This window comes from Ursus americanus, chromosome 12 (genome assembly GCF_024610735.1).
Source record: "Ursus americanus isolate L20-20 chromosome 12, mUrsAme1.1.p, whole genome shotgun sequence".
In the NCBI taxonomy this organism is placed as follows: Eukaryota; Metazoa; Chordata; class Mammalia; order Carnivora; family Ursidae; genus Ursus; species Ursus americanus.
The window spans coordinates 4,572,820-4,594,156 of record NC_142138.1 but is presented as its reverse complement, the minus strand read 5'-3'; the positions used below and the strand labels follow the sequence as shown (position 1 = coordinate 4,594,156).

At 39.2% G+C, this 21,337-nt stretch overlaps 1 protein-coding gene across 7 annotated transcripts in view; it reads right to left on the bottom strand.

The window, feature by feature from the left end:
- MAST2 (microtubule associated serine/threonine kinase 2) overlaps positions 1–21,337 on the bottom strand; it is a 204,516-nt gene that overhangs the window by 82,613 nt on the left and 100,566 nt on the right. The window contains exons 1-2 of one of the 7 annotated variants that reach the window (XM_045799664.2): positions 17,245–17,550; positions 14,448–14,642 (exon numbers count right to left, since the gene is read on the bottom strand). The exons of 3 other annotated variants lie outside the window; for them this stretch is intronic. In XM_045799664.2, the coding sequence (XP_045655620.2) occupies positions 14,448–14,642; positions 17,245–17,294 (245 nt within the window). In that variant the 5' untranslated portion in view covers positions 17,295–17,550. Of the gene's footprint in view, positions 1–2,430; positions 2,526–14,447; positions 14,643–17,244; positions 17,551–21,337 lie in introns of those variants that run through there. 3 more of the 7 variants (XM_087865856.1, XM_045799665.2, XM_087865855.1) reach the window with 3 other exon arrangements.

The window sequence follows — 21,337 nt, the reverse complement described above, 5'->3', positions numbered from 1 at the left end:
AAAGACACACTGAATGGACAGTTATACGAGTTTATTTCCTGAATAAACTCCCTTATTTGGGACCACAATGCAGAGGCCCAAGGACAGACTTACAGTTAGAAAAAACTGCAATATAATGGGCTTCCTTATGAACCACAGACACTTCCATATAGCCTAGTTCACTGCCTTGGTCCTTCTTGTACCTGAACTTCTTGCCAACATTTGAACTAGGAAGACTGTACCTCTTTTAAAAAATAATTAGTAATCCAAATAGGACCAGAACAAAATCTATGCAAAGACACTACAGAAAATTAATGTCCAGAATATGTAAAGAACTCCTACAACTCAACAACAACAAACACCAGATTTTAAAATGACCAAAGGATTTGAAAAGACATTTCTCCTAAGAAGATATTTATATATAGTCAACAAGCACATAAAAAGCTGCTCCACATCACTAATCATTAGGGAAATGCAAATCAAAACCACAATAAGCTACCACTACACACCCACTAGAATGGCTATAATCAATAAGACAAAATATCTAGTGTTGGTAAGAAGGTAGAAAAACAATCCCTCAAATATTAATGGTGGGAATACAAAATGAGACAGCCACTGCAGCAAAGAGTTTGGAGGTTTTTAAAAAATATAAATTTACCATACAACACAATTTCATGCCTAGGATCTGCCCAAGAGAACTGGAAATATATGTCCACACAATGACATCTATGCAAATGTTCACAGCAACATTTACGCCCTACAGTCCCAAACTGGAACCAATCCAAATGTCCATCAACTGGTGAATGGATTAACAAAATGTGGTCTATCCATACAATGAAAGATTAGTCAGCAATAAAAAGGAATAAACCTCAAAAACATTATGCTAAAAGAAGCCAGAAACAAAAAAAAACTACAAAGTATTTGATTCCATTTATATGAAATGTTCAGAAACAGTACATTTATATAGCCAAAATCAGATCAGTGGTTGCCTAAGGTTAGATGTCACCTAGGAGAAAAGAGTGCAATGGTATAATGGGCACAAGGAAACTCTTTGGGTTATGGAAATATTTTAAATTTAGATTATGGTGATGGCTGCACAATTCTACAAATTTGATAAAAACCACTGAACAGCTTAGAATTGAATTTTATAGTATGTAAATGATATCTCAGTAAACTTAATTTTAAAAAATTATGCAGGCATCTAAGGCTGCATCTAATATACTTAGTGGACTTAAAAATCCTCCCTCCTCCTCAACCTCCCGGAATAATTAGGTCTAGAAGTCATTAGATGATGATGATGGCCAAGTGGTTGGGGGAAGGCACCCACACATGCATGATACGTGTATACGTTCCCTGGAACAGCGAACCCAAATATCAGCAACAATGCCTATCATCCATATTGTGGCTTTTAAATACCATTCTCCACTAAAAGGACCCATATTCCTTGGAGAAATGGCTAATACAAGGGCTAGGGTAGGGAGTACAAAATAAGCCAGCCAGGAATGTCTTCAGGGCCAGAAAGTTACGAAGTTATCAAATGGTGGGGACATAGGAAAAAAAAAAAAAAAAGCCAGCATGAAGAGACTCCCCTTGACCAAATATGGTACAATTTGAGCATCAAAATATATAATGTTATTAATAGATTACAACCCATTAAATAGGGGCACCTGGGTGGCTCAGTTGGTTAAGCGTCCAACTCCTGGTTTCCGCTCAGGTCATGATCTTGCAGTCATGGGACTGAGCCCTGCATCGGGCTCTGAGCTCAGTGTGAAGTTTGCTTCAGATTCTTTCTCCCTCTCCCTCTGCCCTTCCCCACTCGTGTATGCGCTCTCTCAAATAAATAAATAAATAAAATCTTTTAAAAAATGGATTATAGCCCATTAAACAAGAGCCCAATGAATTCATGCTGATACAAGAGAAAAAATGAACAGGGAGAAGAGAAACCTTTCCCTTAATAGTGCAATGCCAACAGATGAGTGCAGACAGAATGATGGAATTTGAAAAATACCATTTGACAACCAGCATAAAGTAACAATTCAGCCAAGAAACATCAATGCAAACTAAAAATAGTGGGTTAGAATTTAATGAGAAATGGAGTAGTTACATAATTTTATTAAAAGTTACATAACTTTCCCTCAAAATACTTACTAATTAGAGAGGTAAAAAAACGTAATCTTACAGCAGAGAAACCTAGCATATCAAGTGATCAAGGTTAATATCAGGGTAATGGGATAAAAGGAAAGGTTATATCACCTGATAGGATGCAACAAGAAGAACACACCACCCTTTTCCAGGAACAGTAAAAGGAACATTCTGCTAAACATGCTGAAGGGGACCAGAATTTGCCACCCCAAAATACGCTACTTCGGTAAAAGGATTATTTTAAGCAAGATTATCATTAAGCAAATGAGAATCAACAGATGCAGTTAGAGTTCTCTAGCCTCTCATTACCTGCCGGAAACCAGGCAGCTACCCCTTTGAGGAACGTGTCCCTCTGTACCTGGGAGAGAAGAGCTACAATGTGTTTGCATAAACAGACTTTACTTTCCATTAGTTCCTCCACATATTTCCTATATGCCCCACAATTTATCATCCCCTGAAGCCCAAATGCGCTTTTCTTTGTAAAAAAGGTATGTAAGCTTCTGAGTCTAACCAGTTCATTGAGTTACATTTCATTTTCTATGAATTCCTAAGCATGTAAATATTAATAAAAATTGTATGCCTTTTCTCCTGCTAATCTTTCGTTAGTTTAATTCACAGGCCCCCAGGCACTGAACTAAGAGGGTAGAGGAAAAGTTCTTCCTCCCTAACAGTGCATAACCTGAAACTAATCCTGAGGAAATATCAGACAAATCCAAATTGCAAGACGTTCTATCAGATAACCAGCCTATAACATTCAAAAGTGTCAAAGTCATAAAAGCTGAGAAAAGACTACAGAATTGTTCTGAATTTTAGGAGACTAAGAGAAATTTAAAAAAAAATTTTTTTTAAGATTTTATTTATTTATTGGACAGAGAGACACAGCGAGAGACGGAACACAAACAGGGGGAGTGGGAGAGGGAGAAGCAGGCTTCCCACTGAGCAGGGAGCCCAATGTGGGGCTCAATCCCAGAACGCTGGCATCATGACCTGAGCCGAAGGCAGATGCTTAACAACTGAACCACCCAGGCGCCCCTAAAAGAAATAAAATTTTAACACACGATCCTCGGATGGATCCTTTTGTTATAAAAGACATTAGTGGGACTTTGTGGAACAAGATGAATTAATCTGTAGATTAGGTGATGGTATTTATCAATGCTAATTTCCTGATTTTAAGGGCTATATCATAGTTACAAAAATGTCTCTGTAGGAAGTACAAGCTGAAGTATTTTGGGGTGATGGGATATCCCGTCAGAAATGGATTCTCAAATGGATTAGGGAAGGTGTTGGCAAACTCTGTAAAGGGCCATATAATAAATATTTTAGGCTTTGAAGTCCATATGTGATCTCTGTTGCACAGTCCTTAGGGTTTAAAAAAAAAAAATCCCTTCAAAATGTAAAATCCATTCTTAGCACAAGGGCTATACCAACACAGGCTGCAGCTTGCATTTGGCCCACGGGCTCTAGTTTGCTGACTACTGGTTTGGGGTGGGGGACTCTTTGAACTATTCTTGCAACTTTCAAATTATTTTTTAAAAGATTTTATTTATTAATTTGAGAGAGAACAGAGACAGAGAAAAAGCATGAGTGGGGGTGAGGGGCAGAGTGAAAGGGACAAGCAGACTCCCCGCTGAGCAGGGAGCCCAACGCGGAGCTTCATCCCAGGACCCTGGGCTCATGACCTAAGTTGAAGGCAGCTGCTTAACCGACTAAGCCACCCAGGCACCCCTAGCAGATATTTTTTTAAATCACCTGAAGTGTTCTCAGAATGGCTATAATAGAGGTGAAGAAGGCTGAAAGCTGAAAGCTTACTGGATAAAAAGCATCATCTCTCACTCTACCATGTGCTGGGAACTTTCTACTGCCAATTTGGGCCTATTCCCCTACTCACAGGATCTAGGACACAGTTGAATGAAATAATGGATGAATCTACCTCATTTCCTAGGACAGGAAAATGAATTCCTTCCATATGAGGTTGGAAAACACATTCTTCATCCTTAAGGATCATTTTAATATGACTTTTTACTTTTTAAACTTTTATTTATTTTACTTTTTTAACACGGGGCTTGAACTCACAACCCCTAAATCAAGACCTAAAGCTGAGATCAAGAGTCAGACACTTCACCAACTGAGTCACCCAGTCGCTCCTTAATATGACTTTTTTTTAGTTAGCTACTCTGTGATATCATTTCTCACCCATCAGACTGGCAAAAATTCAAAAGCTTGATACTATATTTATTTGGCAAAGCTATGAACAAATACAGTAGTTCCTCTGCTTTTTAATTTTTCAATTTATTTTCATTTTTAATTGAAGTATAGTTGACATACAACAGTAGTCCCCCCCTTTCCCAAAGTTTCACTCCCAGAGGTTTCAGTCACCCACAGTCAGGTCAGTGGTAGCCTAATGCTACATCACAGTGCCTGTATCATTCACCTCACTTCATCTCATCATGTAGGCATTTTATTATCTTACATCATCACAAGAAGGGTAAGCACAGGACAGCAAGATATTTTGACAGAAAGAGAGACCACATTCACATAACTTTCATTACAGCATATTGTTATAACTATTCTATTTTACAATTATTTATTGTTGTTAGTTTCTTACTGTGCCTAATTTATAAATTAAACTTTACCATAGGTATGTGCATAAAGGAAAAAACAGTGTGTGTGTGTATAGGGCTTGGTACCATCCACAGTTTCAGGCATCCACTGGGTTCCCTGTAGATAAGAGGGGACTACTGTAGACATTATCTTACACCACTGGTGGAAATACAAAATGATATAACCACTATGTTGGGAAACTGGACAATAGCTAATAAAACTACATATGCATTTATTCTTTGACTCAGAATCCCCAATTCTAGGAATTTATACTCTGAAGGTACACCATGAAAATTAACTCTTCTATGCTAGATAATTCTATCACTGAAAATTATTTGTGTCTTTGACTCTTCCGCTAGTGTGCTAGTTCCTCAAAAGAAGGAACTAACTCCTAGCTGCCTAACTCCAAACCTCCTATCTACCAAGACAAGGGAAGGGATTGACCTCTAGGCAATCAGGACTGGCACTGGTTCCTCCTCTGGTGGCATCCAGGAGCGTGAAGAGAAGCTGCGCTGCAAGAGCCCCTCCTAAAAAAATCTACGAACAAATAACATTTATCTTTGCCGTTGCCTGGGCTGCTGGGTTCTTGATATCTGGATCAGTTCTCACCTCTTGGAGCACCTACATAACAAGGGTCTACGTGAAAGGTACCCAGGAGCCACAAAAGGAAGAAGGTTCTCCACAGCTCAACAATCAGTTAGCAGCTACGTAAAGAGCAAGCTCCAAAGGCCTTCACACACACACAAATCTGCTGTTGCATTACTCCGAGTATACAATCTTCACTACAAAGCAGTAGTTACCAGTTTGAAACAAGACCAAGGAACTGGTGACATCTGAGGCATCAGGCTGAAGAGCCAGGAAAGAGTCTAGCTAAATTGACTCAAGAGTAAGGGTAACAAATAGATAATGAGGGGGAAATTCCTTTTGTGTAACTATTGTAGCTAATAAATGGAAAGGGAATGGGAATATCACTTTTGCAAACTCCTAATAAAATAATGGTGATAATTATCAATGGCTACCACTATCAAAACATGGGAGAGATCTGACATTACCTGCATCCTGATAACTGTACACTGCACCAACTAGTAAGTGTTCTTCCCCAGCCCCCCAAATCAAACCAGAGTCAGATCAAGCCGTCAGTTCACAGGAAATACAGAGGTCATAAAAACCTGTTAAATAACCTTTCAGGGGGGCGCCTGGGTGGCTCAGTCATTAAGCGTCTGCCTTCGGCTCAGGGAGTGATCCCAGCGTTCTGGGATTGAGACCCTCATCAGGCTCCTCCGCTGGGAGCCTGCTTCTTCCTCTCCCACTCTCCCTGCTTGTGTTCCCTCTCTAGCTGGCTGTCTCTCTCTGTCAAATAAATAAATAAAATCTTTTAAAAAAAAATAATAACCTCTCAGGGATGCAATAAGCAAAATCCAGAATGTAGGAAAAGTCTAGAGGACAAACTTAGTTTCTTCAACAAATGAAATACAAAATGAAAAAGAAAAAAGAAGGTGGAAAAACTTAGATTAAAAGAAACTTAAAAGCAGAGTGACCAGACATCCCAATTTGTCCATGACAATCAGGTTTCTGCTTGTTGTCCCCGTATAATTGTTAATAGCATCTCCTTTCATTATCAAAAGTTTCCCAGTTTAGGTAATAAATTATAAGATCACCCTACTTAAGAGACATAGTAATCAAATGAACCATGTTTGGCATAGTTTGGATATTGATCAAAAAAAAAAAAAAAAAAAGGGCGCCTGGGTAGCACAGTCGTTAAGCGTCTGCATTCGGCTCAGGGCGTGATCCTGGTGTTCCGGGATCGAGTTCCACATCGGACTCCTCCGCTGGAAGCCTGCTTCTTCCTCTCCCACTCCCCTGCTGTGTTCCCTCTCTCGCTAGCTGTCTCTCTGTCAAATACATAAATAAATAAATAAACAAACAAACAAACAAATAAATAAATAAATAAAAACAAAAAACAGGGGCACCTGGGTGGCTCAGTCGGTTAAGCATCTGCCTTTGGCTCAGGTCATGATCTCAGGGTCCTGGGATCGAGCCCATGTCAGGCTCTCTGCTCAGAGGGGAGTCTGCTTCTCCCTGTCACTCTCCCTCTGTGCTTTCCCTCTCTCTCTCTCAAATAAATAAAGCCTTTAAAAATAAATTAAAATAAATTAAAAATAAATAAAACAGGGGTGTCTGGGTGGCACAGTTGGTTAAGCATCCACTCTTGGTTTCGGCTGGGGTCCTGATCTTAGGGTGGTGAGATAAACCCTGCATGGGCCCTGTGCTCAGTGTGGCGTCTGCTTGGAGTTTCTCTTTCTCTCACTCTCTGACTCTCCCTCCTGCTCGCTCTCTCTGTCTCTAAAATAAATAAATAAATCTTTTAAAATAACCAAAAAGCAAGGAACACTGGAAATTTGATGATACTGGTAAATTATTGTTTTAGGTGTTATAATGATAATATGCTTATGTTTTTAAAGATCCCTTAGCTTTAGAGATACAACCTGAAATATTTACAGGTAATATGACACAGTCTGGGATTTGCTTTAAAATAATCGGGTTGGGGGGACAAGATAGAGATGTAGAGGAGATAATATATTGACCACGAGTTAATAAGTAGACACTCAAGGTATGAGACTACTCTATTTTGTAATGTTTTTTATATTTTCTATAATACAACATTCTAAAAAGAGAGTTTTTCAGTAAACAAAATTTTCCTACTTCCAGAAACAGAAACATCCCAGAAACCTTCAGCTTCTTCCTCTTAACCCAAGAGATGCCAAATAGAACTGCATGTTTATTTAGAGTTACCTGAACCCAGGATCTATGAAAAATTTTCTGCCATATAAAGGATGTCACAGCTAGTATTCCTCATTATTTTACCTTTCTACTTAAAAAAAAAAAAAAAAAAAAGGAAAGAAAGAAAGAAAGAAACTTTCCCTTTCCTAATAGGAGAATCCTATCTCCTGAAGGCACTCTCAAGTTGTTCTTTCCCTTACACAGGAGGACTGGAAAAATGAAACACCTTAAACCTAGTTTGATGAACTTCTCTTACTGCCAAAAAATAGCCCCAAAAGAGTTGTTCTCATTTTAGTCCACATCCTGCTATGCCCCAACGGGCCAATTTTTAGCAGCAATTAGTGAAACTGTATGAGAGGGCAGAAGAGCACCTAGCTGCCACGGACTTGCCATGGTCGGTAACAAAGCTTCCATGGGCAGGACATAATGATAAGTGATCCAAGGGAAAATAAGAATGAGAAAATGAATGGAAGCAAAATGAAGTGTGAGGACCAGCAACATGTGAGTTTTCCAACAAAGACAGCAACACAGTAACTGTTACAGCAGCCTGCGTAGAATTCTGAACAATTGTATGCTTATTGACTCCTCTAATCCTTAACAGCAACCCTTGAAGGGCTATTATTATCCCCATTTTAATGATGTAGAAAATAGAGGCAGAAAGAAGTGAATTTGCCTTCAACAGGGCCAGGATAAGAACAAGTTCTGGAGACGTTCCTCTTTAGAGTTACTTTGAAAAGCAGTTGTTTAAAAAAAGACAGACAAGAAAAGCAGGTGTTGGTAAAATGAAAACAGTGCTTTCTCTCTGGCAGGAAACAATCTTGACACTACCAAAATGGGGTTTCAACGGCTGCCTAGTTTTGGAGGAGGCCCAAAAGAACACCTGTCCTTTGCCATAAAAGTCTACAAAAAGCCTCTCACACATGTGACATGGGAGTGGCCAGAGGGCTGAAGTAGTATCAGTTGCAACTTCAGTAGTGAACTTCTTGTTCGCTAAAGATATTTAAGTAAAGGCTGAATAGCTGAAAACAATTCCTATACAGTAGGGAGTGGGCTAGAGTTAGAACTCCTCCAATATAACTCTAATAAGGATTTCTTGCTGTAAATCCTCCCAACTATAGGACTGACAAAGTCTATGGCAATTTAAAACTGAATCAAAATCTAAATCATCCTATGTTCCAGGAAGTTGCCAACACCAAATTTTATCACCAGGAGGCCTAGCTGGGCCAGTGAACAGCCAAAGACACAACTGCCTTTCTTGTCTTCAGGGACACCAGTTACACCACAGACCATATCTAGCACCCCTTCAAATCAGGTTACGTCAATAATGCGATACCCATGTCTGAGTGCCAATCAGTAGGCTGGAATCATATTCCTGGAAGATGTATAAGTTAACTAAAGGTTACAGGCTAATTAGTTCAACCCAAATCATTACCATATATATTATGCCTCTTACGGTTGATCAGACCCAACCAAGACACTTAAGAACCACCATCAGGCTCGTCTAAAACAGACCTATCCTTTCTCACCAAGGAACAAAGAGAAATGTAGTACAGACTGACTGGGCATCATTTTAAGACAGTGCCTCGACTGTTCTTCAAATTATCATGGGCAACAATTTGTAAGATTCTAAGCACATCACTAAGATGTCAATAAGGAATGTTAAGATTCTGAGCAAGGCCAGTTATAACAACCATGCAAAGGGATACTATTTTTTAGCTCTTTATTTTTTTTTTAAAGATTTTATTTATTTATTTGACACAGAGAGAGACAGGGAGAGAGGGACCACAAGCAGGGGGAGTGGGAGAGGAAGAAGCAGACTCCCAGCAGAGGAGCCTGATGTGGGGCTCAACCCCAGAACGCTGGGATCACGCCCTGAGCCGAAGGCAGAGGCTTCACAACTCAGCCACCCAGATGCCCTTATTTTCTAGTTCTTTAGGGCAAAACAGCCAAAAGCCTCAATAGCTCTATTAGTTTGCTAGGGCTGCCAGAACTAAGTACCACCGACTAGGTGGCTTAAACAAAGGACATTTATTTCCTCACACTTCTGGAGGCTAGAAGGTGTCAGTAGGGTTGGTTTCTTCTGAGACCTCACTACCTGGCTTATAAATGGCTGGTCTCTGTGCCTTTGTCGTAAATCCTCTCTTTACAGGGCACCATTCATATCAGGGTCCACCTCAATGACCTCATTTAACCTGTAAAGACCCCATCTCCAAATACAGTCACATTAAAGGTACTGGGGGTTATAACATCAACATATAAATTTTAAGGAGGACACAATTCAGCCCATATCAATTGTTATACTCCACGGGAATAAAATACAATTCAACATGGCCACTGCAAGATGGCAGTGTACAAATCCTAGCTCCCTCTCTCAGGTCATATATACATATATATGTATATATGTACATATATATATATATATACATATATATATATACACACACACACACACACACACACACACACACACACACACACATATAATGTATTTATTTATTTAAAAGATCTCTACACCCAGTGTGGGGCTCAAACTTACAACCCTGAGATCAAGTCACACGCTCCACCAATTGAACCAGCCAGGGTCCCTTGGGTCATCTATTTTTAAATAAAGGTCAAATTCACTGCCAGTAGCTCTCAATTTTTAGTTCTTCATATTGTTTACTAGAATCATTTTTCTCTTCTTTCAACTTGCATTTGCTCAATTGCTTAATAACAGCGATGTTCAATAACCACATCTACATGGTAAGGATTTTGTAGAATTTAAGTGAGTCATTGTGCTCACTAGGCATTGATGCTGTTCTATGCTCTGAATGTGACTAGAGAGAACAAAACTAAATTAGTGGATGAATAGCAATGAGCAGGGGTAAAAGATAAAATTGAATAAAATAAACCTAAAAGAATAAAGAAGGTAATAAAGGCGGGGCCTGGAAGTGACAAGAGACTGTAAAATACCACTCCTACCCCCAGTATGGGGAAATTTAGTAAAGAATGTCATGAACATGTTTTTTGGGAAAATAAGACCTGGGGCTGCAAAATAATATAGATTCAGAATTTACTATATTAGATTAATGAAGTATCTTAGATGGAGAAGCAGAACAATATAGTTGTTAAGAATATGATCTCAGGGCACCTGGGTGGCTCAGTGGGTTAAGCATCTGCTTTCAGCTCTGGTCATGATCCTGGGGTCTTGGGATCAAGCCCCACATAGAGCTCCCTGCTCAGTGGGGAGTCTGCTTCTCCCTCTTCCCCTCCCCACCACTCATGCTCTCTCTCTCTCAAGTAAACAAAATCTTAAAAAAAAAAAAAAAAAAAAAAAGAATATGATCTCTGAAGCCAGACTGCCTAGGTTTTACTACCAATTCTGCCACTTACCAGCTGTTTTATCTTGAGTAATTTATTCAACCTCTATTTAACCTCTCTGTGCGCCTTGGTCTTCTCATCTGCAAAATGAGCATAATAATGATCCCTGCCTCATAGAACTGGTGTGAGGATTGAATGACCTCAAATTTTCAAATGCTTAGAATGGTACCTGGGAGCCATTAAGTCCTCAAAGTTGGTTAGCTTATTAACTAAATACAAAATAGCACATGTTCCATCAGAAACATTAGAGCAGAGGGTTTAAGACAACAGATATCATAGAAGAGTCTGTGGGGCTGAATGCCAGTTTCTATTACTTATTAATAATCTCCTTAACCTCTCTGTACCACAGTGCCTTCACTTACAAATAGATTTACTTGGATTATCCACTTCATCAATAAAATGGACTTGTATTGCCATCTCATCAGGGTATTCTGAGGATTAGAAAAATGCTTAGCACACAGTAAATGCTTGGCAAATTTTACCTATTCTTATTCTTCTGTTGGTTCATGTCTCAACATTTCTTGACTAAGCATGATAAAACAAAGGGGCTGTCCTGCTTCTACTACGTTTATATAACGTGTGAATCAGTCTACCAATAATTTCATGATGGAAGCATGAGTTCAAAATATTAGGAAAGATTGGATTTCTGCTTCCTGCCATGAAGGGGAAAGAGAGATCAGCTTCACCCTTGTGCCTCAAAAAGTAAAAACAAAACAAAATGCTACATGTGAAACAATAGCTTTTAGACATTTTACAGAAGGGAAACATACAAAGTAAGCCCTAAAATTGCCCCAAAGTAAGTCCTAAGATTGCCCCAGCTTACTGCTGAGAGAACATTTCTAGGAAGCAACACAGGGAGCACCCAAAGAGCTGAGCTCTCTACCCAAGTTGAAGAGTCGGAACTGAGAAGCTGGGGAGATTAAGGTAGCTAAAATTTGGAAGGCAGAGTACTAGAAAGGAGAGAGCTATACAGAGAGAGCTCAGCAAGGGGGTTCCTCTTGAATTTCCAGCCAAGTGATGTGGATAAGAAAACTATCCAAGGGGGTGCCTGGGTGGCTCAGTCGTTAAGCATCTGCCTTCAGCTCAGGGCATGATCCCAGGGTCGTGGGATCGAGCCCCGCATCGGGCTCCCTGCTCGGCTGGGAGCCTGCTTCTTCCTCTCCCACTCCCCCTGCTTGAGTTCCCTCTCTTGCTGGCTGTCTCTCTGTCAAATAAATAAATAAAATCTTTAAAAAAAAAAAAAACTATCCAAGAAAATGAGTAGGCAGTACACTCCCCAGAGCTCACACAGGGCCAGGAATAGATCATGTTCCCACCAGCATGAGTGGAGAAAAAAAACTCATAATGCTTAGGCATTGAGTAGAGAACTCTGAAAGCACTGCCTCAGAATTAAGAAAAAATTAGCCCCAAATGCTGCTCTAAGCACACCCAACAAAGCCAATCCCAACAAAGTAATCCTCAAAAGAATCAAACTGTTTCTGAATAATATAACTGGATCCCAGAATAAAATTCAAGAATATTCAAAGAAATACAAACATATGCAGCAAACGACAAGGTAAAATCATCTTGCTATATTACTGAACTGCTACTTGGCATGGGACAGATAGAAAAGAAGAATGGAATGAAACACTAACCCAGTCACCAAACATGCGAACAAGCCTAAGGGGAAAAAAGTAACAAAATTTAAGAAATTTTCAAGCCCTTAGCTGCAAGACATTGTTTCAGGTTGTGTGTCCTAAGACCACAGGTGTGAAGAGATAGTACTTCAAGTCATGTGCCAAGAAGGGGGCACATGTTAGGCTGTCAGTGCTACCCAACTTACAATTTTACTCAGCATCAAACACCAAGTCTGGTACCTCCTGAAAGGTGACTTCAGGAGAAGTCAGCCTCTAACATTGTCCTACGTCAGTCTAACACTGCCCTAATATGTCTGGAATTTGAGCTCCTATATCAAATAATGTCACTTCAGTGTTGCTTCTCAAATTTCTAGTTTTCTAGTTTTCCTGGTTACTTTTTTTTTTTTCTAGCAAAAAGCTTAACAAATACCTATTGATCAAACATACTTTCCTTCTTGAAAAAATTTTTGATTGGTTTCCAAGATAACTCTCTCTTGATTCTTCTCATTCCTAAAAAGCCCCACTCCTTTTCAGTCTCTCCTCTGCTAGTTCCTCATCTTCCCAATCTCCTAAAGTCAGATGACCTCAGGGTTCAATCCTTTGACATTTCTTCCTTCTTTATCAACAGACACTCATTGGATGATCTCATAATTCTAATCATTTGTTTCACTAAACACTGACAATTCCTTATATACCATCAGCCTAAATTTCATCTACATTTAACTGAATGTCTGATCAGTGATCTCTTATAGTTTCCCAGTCTCAGTTCATGGTTCTTCCAATTTTCTAGCTGTTCAACCCCCGATTTTCAGTCACCCTTCACTCATATTCTTCTCAAATTCTGCCATTTAATCCATCAACAAATCCTATCAATTCTACCTCCAAAATACATCCTCAAATTTGACCACTTTTTACCACCTGCACCACCATGGTCTTCCCTAGACTATACCAGTAACCTTCTGACTATAGCCAGAGGGATCCTTTTGATTTAAGTCAGATCATAACATTCTTCTGCTTCAAACCCTTCAAGAGCTTCTAATGTCATTCAGCATAAAAACAAAAATCTTTACAATGGATTTAAAGTTCTACTACATTTGGCTTCTCACTATGTCTCCCACCTCATTTCCCACTTCTTAGCTCTTAACTCATTCCACATGAGCTTTACTGGACTCTGCTGAACAAAGAACACATGAAGCAAACTCTTAGATCAAGTCTTTGGCACTTACTGTTGCCTCTGTCTGAAACACTCTTCTCCAGATACCTCTATTCTGGCGTTGTGACTTTCCTTCAGGTCTTTGCTCATATGTCAACTTATGAGTGAGGACCTTCCCTCACCATCTTATATAAAATGTCAACCCCTGGGCCTCACATTCCCTACTCTCCTCAACTTACTTTTATTTTCTCAATATCACATATGTCCATCTGTTATACATTTATTCATTAATTTTTCTCCCTCTACTAGAATCTAAGTTCCTCTGAGGGCAGGGACTTTAGCTCTTTCTATTCACTCTTCTGTTTTCCGTGCCTAAAACGGTGTCCAGCACATAGCATGTACTCAAACGGTGACTATATTAAAAGAAAGAAATGAGGAGAAGAGGGTTATTTTCAGCAATCTGAACAAATCACTTAACCTATTTCAGAATCAAATTTTCCTGTTGTGTAAAATGTGGCATTTGGACTAGTTAACCTTTAGAGAGCTCTAGCATTCTGTCACACTATGCTTCTCCCATGGAGTGGTCACAGGGCGGTCCTACCATCACACTGGGCATAGAACTGTGTAACTACTGATATGCTACCTTTGTTTCTCTTGAATTTTGAATATAGCAGAAATATCGGACATTCTTCTTACTCTTCTCTGTGACTTTTATTCTGTTTCTCCCCATTATTAAGGAGAAAGGTTTGGGTTTTAGTTACTAGGCCAAAAGCAATCACCAAGGCCCACATTAATGTCACAGCAGGTTTCCTTACCTCCACTGCAGCGGGCGGCTGGAACAGGGACTGCCAGGGCTGCTATGAGCTTGTGAGTTCAGGAAAAAGGCAAGAGGAGAAGTAGCCAGGGCACAGTCAGCACTAAATGGGATCTTAGTGAAGTACAGGGCTGAAGCTGATGTGGGTGAAAACATGTGCTGGTTTACTTCAGATCCTCGGCAAAGTGCAGAGATTCTGACAACGTACCATCATAGAGAAAAAGCAGGGTCAGGGATAATTTCTCAACCAAAAAGAAACATATTCAAAGTGGGTTAATTTAGGCAAGAGGCTCAAAAAAAAAAAAAGTAGTCAAAAATCATTCTTCAGTATCATACCCCAGTGCAATGTTGGCACAGAAGGACCACTGAGACTAAAATTTAATCCACAGAATTAAAGCCAAAAATTTAAGCTTTGGGTATTCAAAGTATTTAGAATTAGTTTCTGGAAAAATATTGCAAATCTACTACAACTCCCTGATTAGCAGCAGTAAGTAATATTTTGTGTTCAATGACTAAAACTTTCTGGAGAGATGTATATATCCATAAAAGTAAGACATTAACGGTTAGATTATATCTACCATAACACCAATTTATTTAGCTAACTTTTGTCTAATGAAACCTCAAATAACATCACTTAATTCTGTATAATAAATTTTGCTTCTACTTAAATTTTAGTTTTTTGGTTACTTTTTTCCCCTAAAAACAACCCAACCATCTTGATACATGTTAAGTCCTAATGAAGACTATTAAGTAAATACACATCATTAGACTGAAAACAGATGGCAAATATGGATTTCTACTTTGTTGATCATTGATTGATAAGTCACAGATGATGAAAAGTAATTGACAGATGCATAGCATTTAATTTGCTATAGTAGGAACATGGCTTTCTATACAAATACCATATTTAGCCACAATATTTCATTTCAAAGATTTAAAAAAATTTAAGTTTCACATAAGCACCTTTTAAAAAATATTCGTTTCCTGTACTGTTATTACTGACTGTATATGGTTACATTCTACTCGTGTTTAATTACATATATTCAAAGGAAATCTTTACCTTCCTACTAATTATCCCTTTAGCTGGCTTCAGCATATTTCCCAGATGAGTACACAATATGAGGATATAAAAGGACAGAAAAGGCAGAAAGGGCAGAAAACTATTTAAAATTACAGGTGTACCTAAGTTTCCACAAACTCAACATATTAATAAAAATTACAAGAATTGAAAATATGAACTTTGGATTAATTTCTCACTTTCAAAAAGAATTTTCACTTTTCTAAAGAACTATTTCAAAACTCAGCTCCCTCGTGTGTGTGTGTGTGTGTGTGTGCGTGTGTGTGTGTGTGTATGATCTAGAGCTAGTTAGAACATACAATAAGACAGTGCTTATTAACCTAAATAATATCGTTTTACAAAATTTGGAGTCTCAAATCTTAATACATAAAATGAGGCTTAGCCATTGTGATGAATATACAATTAAGATTATAAACCCATGAGAACCAAATCTCATTCTCTATTTGCTAGTAATAACCGCTCTGCAAACTGGTTATACAATGAGGCTAGAGTTTAAAAAGGATTGTTTGAAAAAGGAAAGGTGATTTATAAACTACTTACTAGCTCCTCATGGGGAATTTTCCTAAGCTAAATTCAAAGTCACTAAAACAGATGACAATAATTACCAACTGTAGTGCACCAACATTTGGAGAGCATGATTTTGACCACTTATGTTCCCTGAAACTACAAACTTAATTGAAAAATTTTACAATTTTGCTAACAAATCCTCTTCACTTTAAATGACACTTTAGTTCATGAAGCTTCTTTTTTATGGTCTTTAACTTTCAGTCTTAGTAGGAGAATAAACACTTTTTTAAACATATGCCCATCTTTCCAATTATATACTTCAAACAAGTCCAGTCTTCCAAGGTCTGGTAAAATCATTAATTTAACCAATGAGCATCCACTAACACAGAAGGGCAATGACCAAAGGAAGCCCACTGAAGAAGTGTGTCTATTCAAGCATACCAGGTAAGCGCTAACATTCACGGGAAGAAAGTCTGAGGGGCACGCCCTCCACCCTGTGAGTTACACAAAGGCAGTTCAAGACAGATCACTGAAGAGGAATGGATTCTAGGACACTTCTTTCCCTGGTTCCCTACTTTGCTGATCAATTCACTCTGCACTTCTTCATTAAATAAGCCTGAGCGGCTCTTGGAAAAGCTACCCTGACGTGGAAGCCTTCTTCCATTCCCCAGCTATGATATCCTTATCTAAGTATTTTTCTATTTCTATTTTATTTCTCTATTGGCCAACACAGAAATAAAATTCAGGTCACACCCTAAAGGACTCAGGTTTGGATCTGCAAGGGCAGATCCGAGGTCCTGAGCTGACAGGCCAGGGGCAGAAATACAATACCCTCTCCAGCCCAAGGAGAAGATACTTTCATTTCCATTTGTTTCTCACATTCATGGGGCTTGTATATGCAGCTTTGACCCTAAATTTAAATACATATCTGTTTTCATGGCAGGAAAAAAAGAATCTTCATCGATAACCCAGTTCCCCAGGTACCTCAGCACCCCTAAAATAGTATCTAACTCAATTTTCATAATTAGAAGCCCCATAGGCCCCTGCCAGGGACCAGTGTTTTGACCTTGAATTTGTGAAGCCAGCTCAGCCCTCTTTCGGACAGGCATCTCCAAAGCAGAGTCTTTATCCAAGCAAATGAAAGTGTGTTAGTTGGCATTAGTTCTTTTCCTGATATCTGCCAGTTTCCAGTCAGAGACCCCAGCCTCCTTACTGAATCCGCAGACATGGTGCTCCCAGTCTCTCTCTCCTCCGTTTCATCATTTTCCTGGCTACTCAAAGCTTTTGCCCTCTCACACTCGGGAGTCTTGGCAGGAAGTTCTCTCACACAAGGGGTATGCAGTCTATAAGCCAAAGGAAACTTACAAAGGTTTCCCAAACTTAAGAGAAAAATTAAAGCACTGTTCTTCAAAAACATAATATTCAGAATTCACCCCCACCCCCACCACAAAAGACCTAAGAGCCCAGGAGGCAGCAGTGAGGCACAGTGAGGAGTCCCAAATCCCAAATGAATCAGCTGTCCTCTGATCTGCCTGACATCATTCACACTCAGCCTGTAACAAATCAGAGCGTCAGAGAGCACCTTGTTCCTCCTCACTGACAAGCACCAAACTCCCTCCCCCACAAGTCAGTTGCAACCTCCAACCCTGAGGCCTTGTAGCAGTGAAGACTCTGGCAAAAATTGTACATACCAACTTGAAAACTCACACTGTGACAGAAATACCATTAACTCTGGAGGCGTGGGCCAGTATAGAACAGCTGTTGCAGTGGGCAAGGGATTGGAAGAAAGCATACCGACATCCCAAATCAGTAAATTAAGGAGCTCAGAATATGTGGGCATTTCTGCAACATTATTCATTCTCAAATCCGTGTCAGGTGGAGGATGAGTCTTAATGTTAGGGCTCAAAGCACAGTCATTATTCAAATTCTGAATTTGACCAATTAAAATAAAGTCTGTATTCCTTCCTTAGACAAAGTTCAGCATCATTTTTAATTCAATTTCTACTACTCTCTAATCACTTGAATAACCTTGGGTGAGAAAAGCCATAGGAAAGCTAAGAAAATAAACCCAGAAACAATATGGTTTAATTTCTGTCAGTAACTATTAATGAAATCATTTGTATGGCAGATGTTACACAAGACATTATGGTAAGCTACAGAAGAACTCTAATGAAGGGTAAGCTACTTAACTTGTGTATGCTTTGTTTTCCCTATCTGTAGAACAAAAATAATTTAAGGTACCTAAGTAAATAGGTTGTGGTGAAGATTAATATATGTAAAACAGAAAAGTGCCTAGCAAAGAGGAAGTGCTATAGAAGTGTTAGCTATTTTTTTTTTCAAAGATTTTATTTATTTATTTGACAGAGAGAGATAGTGAAAGAGAAAGAGCACAAAGAGGATGAGCTGCAGGCAGAGCAGGCAGAGGGAGAAGTAGGCTCCCCGCCAAGGAAGGAGCCCAACGCAGGGCTCAATCCCAAGACGCAGGTGCTTAACTGACTGAGCCACCCAGGCGCCCCAAAAGTGTTAGCTATTATTATAGTTCTTGCCCTCCAGGAGCTGGCTCCCAATGTAGAGGTGGAGATAAGCCCAAACATACAAGAAGCCATCTGACAAAGACAGCCTGGCCTGAAGAAAGCCAAGGGCTCAGGTAAAGCCAAGTGATCAGTGGAGCTAAGGGAACCAGAGTAAGCAAAAGGCTTGGTCCCCTGCTTCCGAGCACCTGCCAACTCTGAAGGGCTCCTCTCGTTTATTTAGACGACAAAGTATGTCAAACTGTTTTTCTAGGGTAACAGTCAAACAATTAATTCCTACCCCAACCAATACTTTTTCAACTGCAGTTCACAACTCTTTAGTAACTCTTAAAATCAATTTAGAAGTCAGGACCAACATTTTCTTAAAAGGGAAAGAGAATGAAATAGAATAGAAAATACCAGAGTGCTTCACACAGTAAGAACTGTTCTGTGAAATATGTATGTTTGTGACATCTATTACTGATAATACATATAAATACAAGGGCAAACATATGGGATGGGCTGCCATGTAAAAATCTATTTTTTATGAAGGGTCAGAGTCTAAAAAATTTGAAAGCCACTGTACTTATTATCCAAGCAAACTCACTCTCACCTAGTAGCTACAGACATTCACTTTTCCTCCCATTACCAGTCTAATCACTTGGCTCTCACAGCTCCTATTTCAGAATCCCCTGCGCTCTACAAGTCCTAATGGAAATGGAAACACTCTCAGAAATCTACAGCTTCCAAATAAGCCTGGAGTCCATTTTGGGAAAGTTTTGTGATATTATCGGGTCAGTCACAAAAGCCCACACTCTCACAACTAAGAAACCAGCCATGGTCTATCCCCAACCCAAGCCGAGGTCATACAGTTAAAGCCAGACCCTAAGTTTCTACTCAACACTGTCCATTCTCTAATACCCAAGCCCAGTCTCCTGAATAATAGTAATAGTAATATAATAATGATGACATAACAGCAACCAACATTTATAAGTACTTACTATGTACTGGATTTTATTCTAAGCACTCTACACATAAAACTGAGGTAGTACTCATTGCAGTCCCATCATTATTCCATTAAAACACACACATACACATACACACACACACACACAAAACACACACAAAGAGGTAAAACTAATTAAAGGGGTGGTAAGGGGAAAGTACCCTTTCCTCAATATATCTGCACCTAGTTACCCTACATATGAATTATGCCAGCCAGAAGCATTCCTGTGTTCAGCCAAGTTGGTGAACTGAAGCAATCTCTAGAATCAATGTTATGAACTGCTGTGCTATAAATACCTTTCAGCAGAAGATTCTGACAATAGCAAATACATTTCTATCTAGCTTGCTGTGCACTAATAAATTGGGAGAGGAGAGAGAGCATGGAGCTCCTTAAATAATGGTAAAGGTTAGAAAATATTTGATTTTTAGAGAATGAGAATCATATCTTATGTCCTTCATCTGACCCAAAGAAGATACCACTCTTACTTCTAGGGTTTAACATAGCCCTATACACAGCACTTACTTTAAACTTACTTGCATTATAATACATTTGTGACAATATTGCTGTAGCTTTGTCAGCACTAGGAAAGCTTAACATTTCCCTGGGATTGGTCAGCACTCAACAATTTGAGGTATGGAAAATCAAACATCAACCTTTTCTTATTTGCTCACACAACATCTATTTATTGACTGCATTACCACCCTTAGGACCAGGCAAGAAAGATCTCTGCCATGAGCTTCTCACTTTAGCAGTTCTGCAAAATCACACACACACACACACACACACACACACACACACACAAATTCACTAAAGAAATGGGTTGCCTCTGTCACACTTGTGATCTGGAGTGTTGCACTAACAAAGTGGAACCCTAAAAATCCATTCTTACCATTAACACTGTTTAAATCCCAGGAAAACACTTGCTCACATCTTTCTTCCTATGTATTTTTTAAGAAGACAACCATGTCAGATAGCTGCTATAGACTCTGAAACTGCAAACTTCTAAAAGAACTCTGCTGAGATTATAAAATATTTTCACAGCAAAGGGCCTTAGAAGTAAGCAAAAAGACAAATCAATTAACCTGTCAAATCCTTCCTCCTCTCAGGTAATAAGAATGTAATAGATTTCTTGGCTAATACAAGTACTGGTTCCAAATACAACCAAATACCTAGTTACTTGATTTCCTTCTGTTCTAATTCATGGTTTGAAAGATATTCATCATTTAGTTCAGTATTCATAACAGAGCACATGGCAGCTAAGGAACATTCTGCAGAATTAAGGGATTCATACTACTAGTAAGTTTATTTTTGTGCAGGTCTAGATGTAACATATGTAAGGCCACAGACTAATTTTTATACTGATAATTGTACAATTCATGCTAAAACTGAAATGTTTCTTATGAAAATACATACTTAGATGTATTTTTAAAAACCATGAATTTTTTTAATTTAGCTGAATTTTAAAAAAAGAATTATTTTAGAGAGAGAGTGTGTGAGCAGGGGGAGGGGCAGAAGGAGAGGGAGAGAGAGAACTCCCCATGAGTTTGGGGCCCTGAGGCTCAATCCCACAACCCTGAGACCATGAACCCAGCTGAAACCAAGAGTCTGACGCTCAACTGACTAAGCCAACCAGGCGCCCCAATAATTTTAAATATTTAAAAATAAAAATAGGGGCACTTGGGTGGCTCAGTCAGCTGAGTGTCTGACTCTTGATTTTGATCTTGGGTCATAAGATTGAGCCTCGTGTGGGGCTCCTCACTCAGTGGGGAATCTGCTTAAGATTCTCTCTC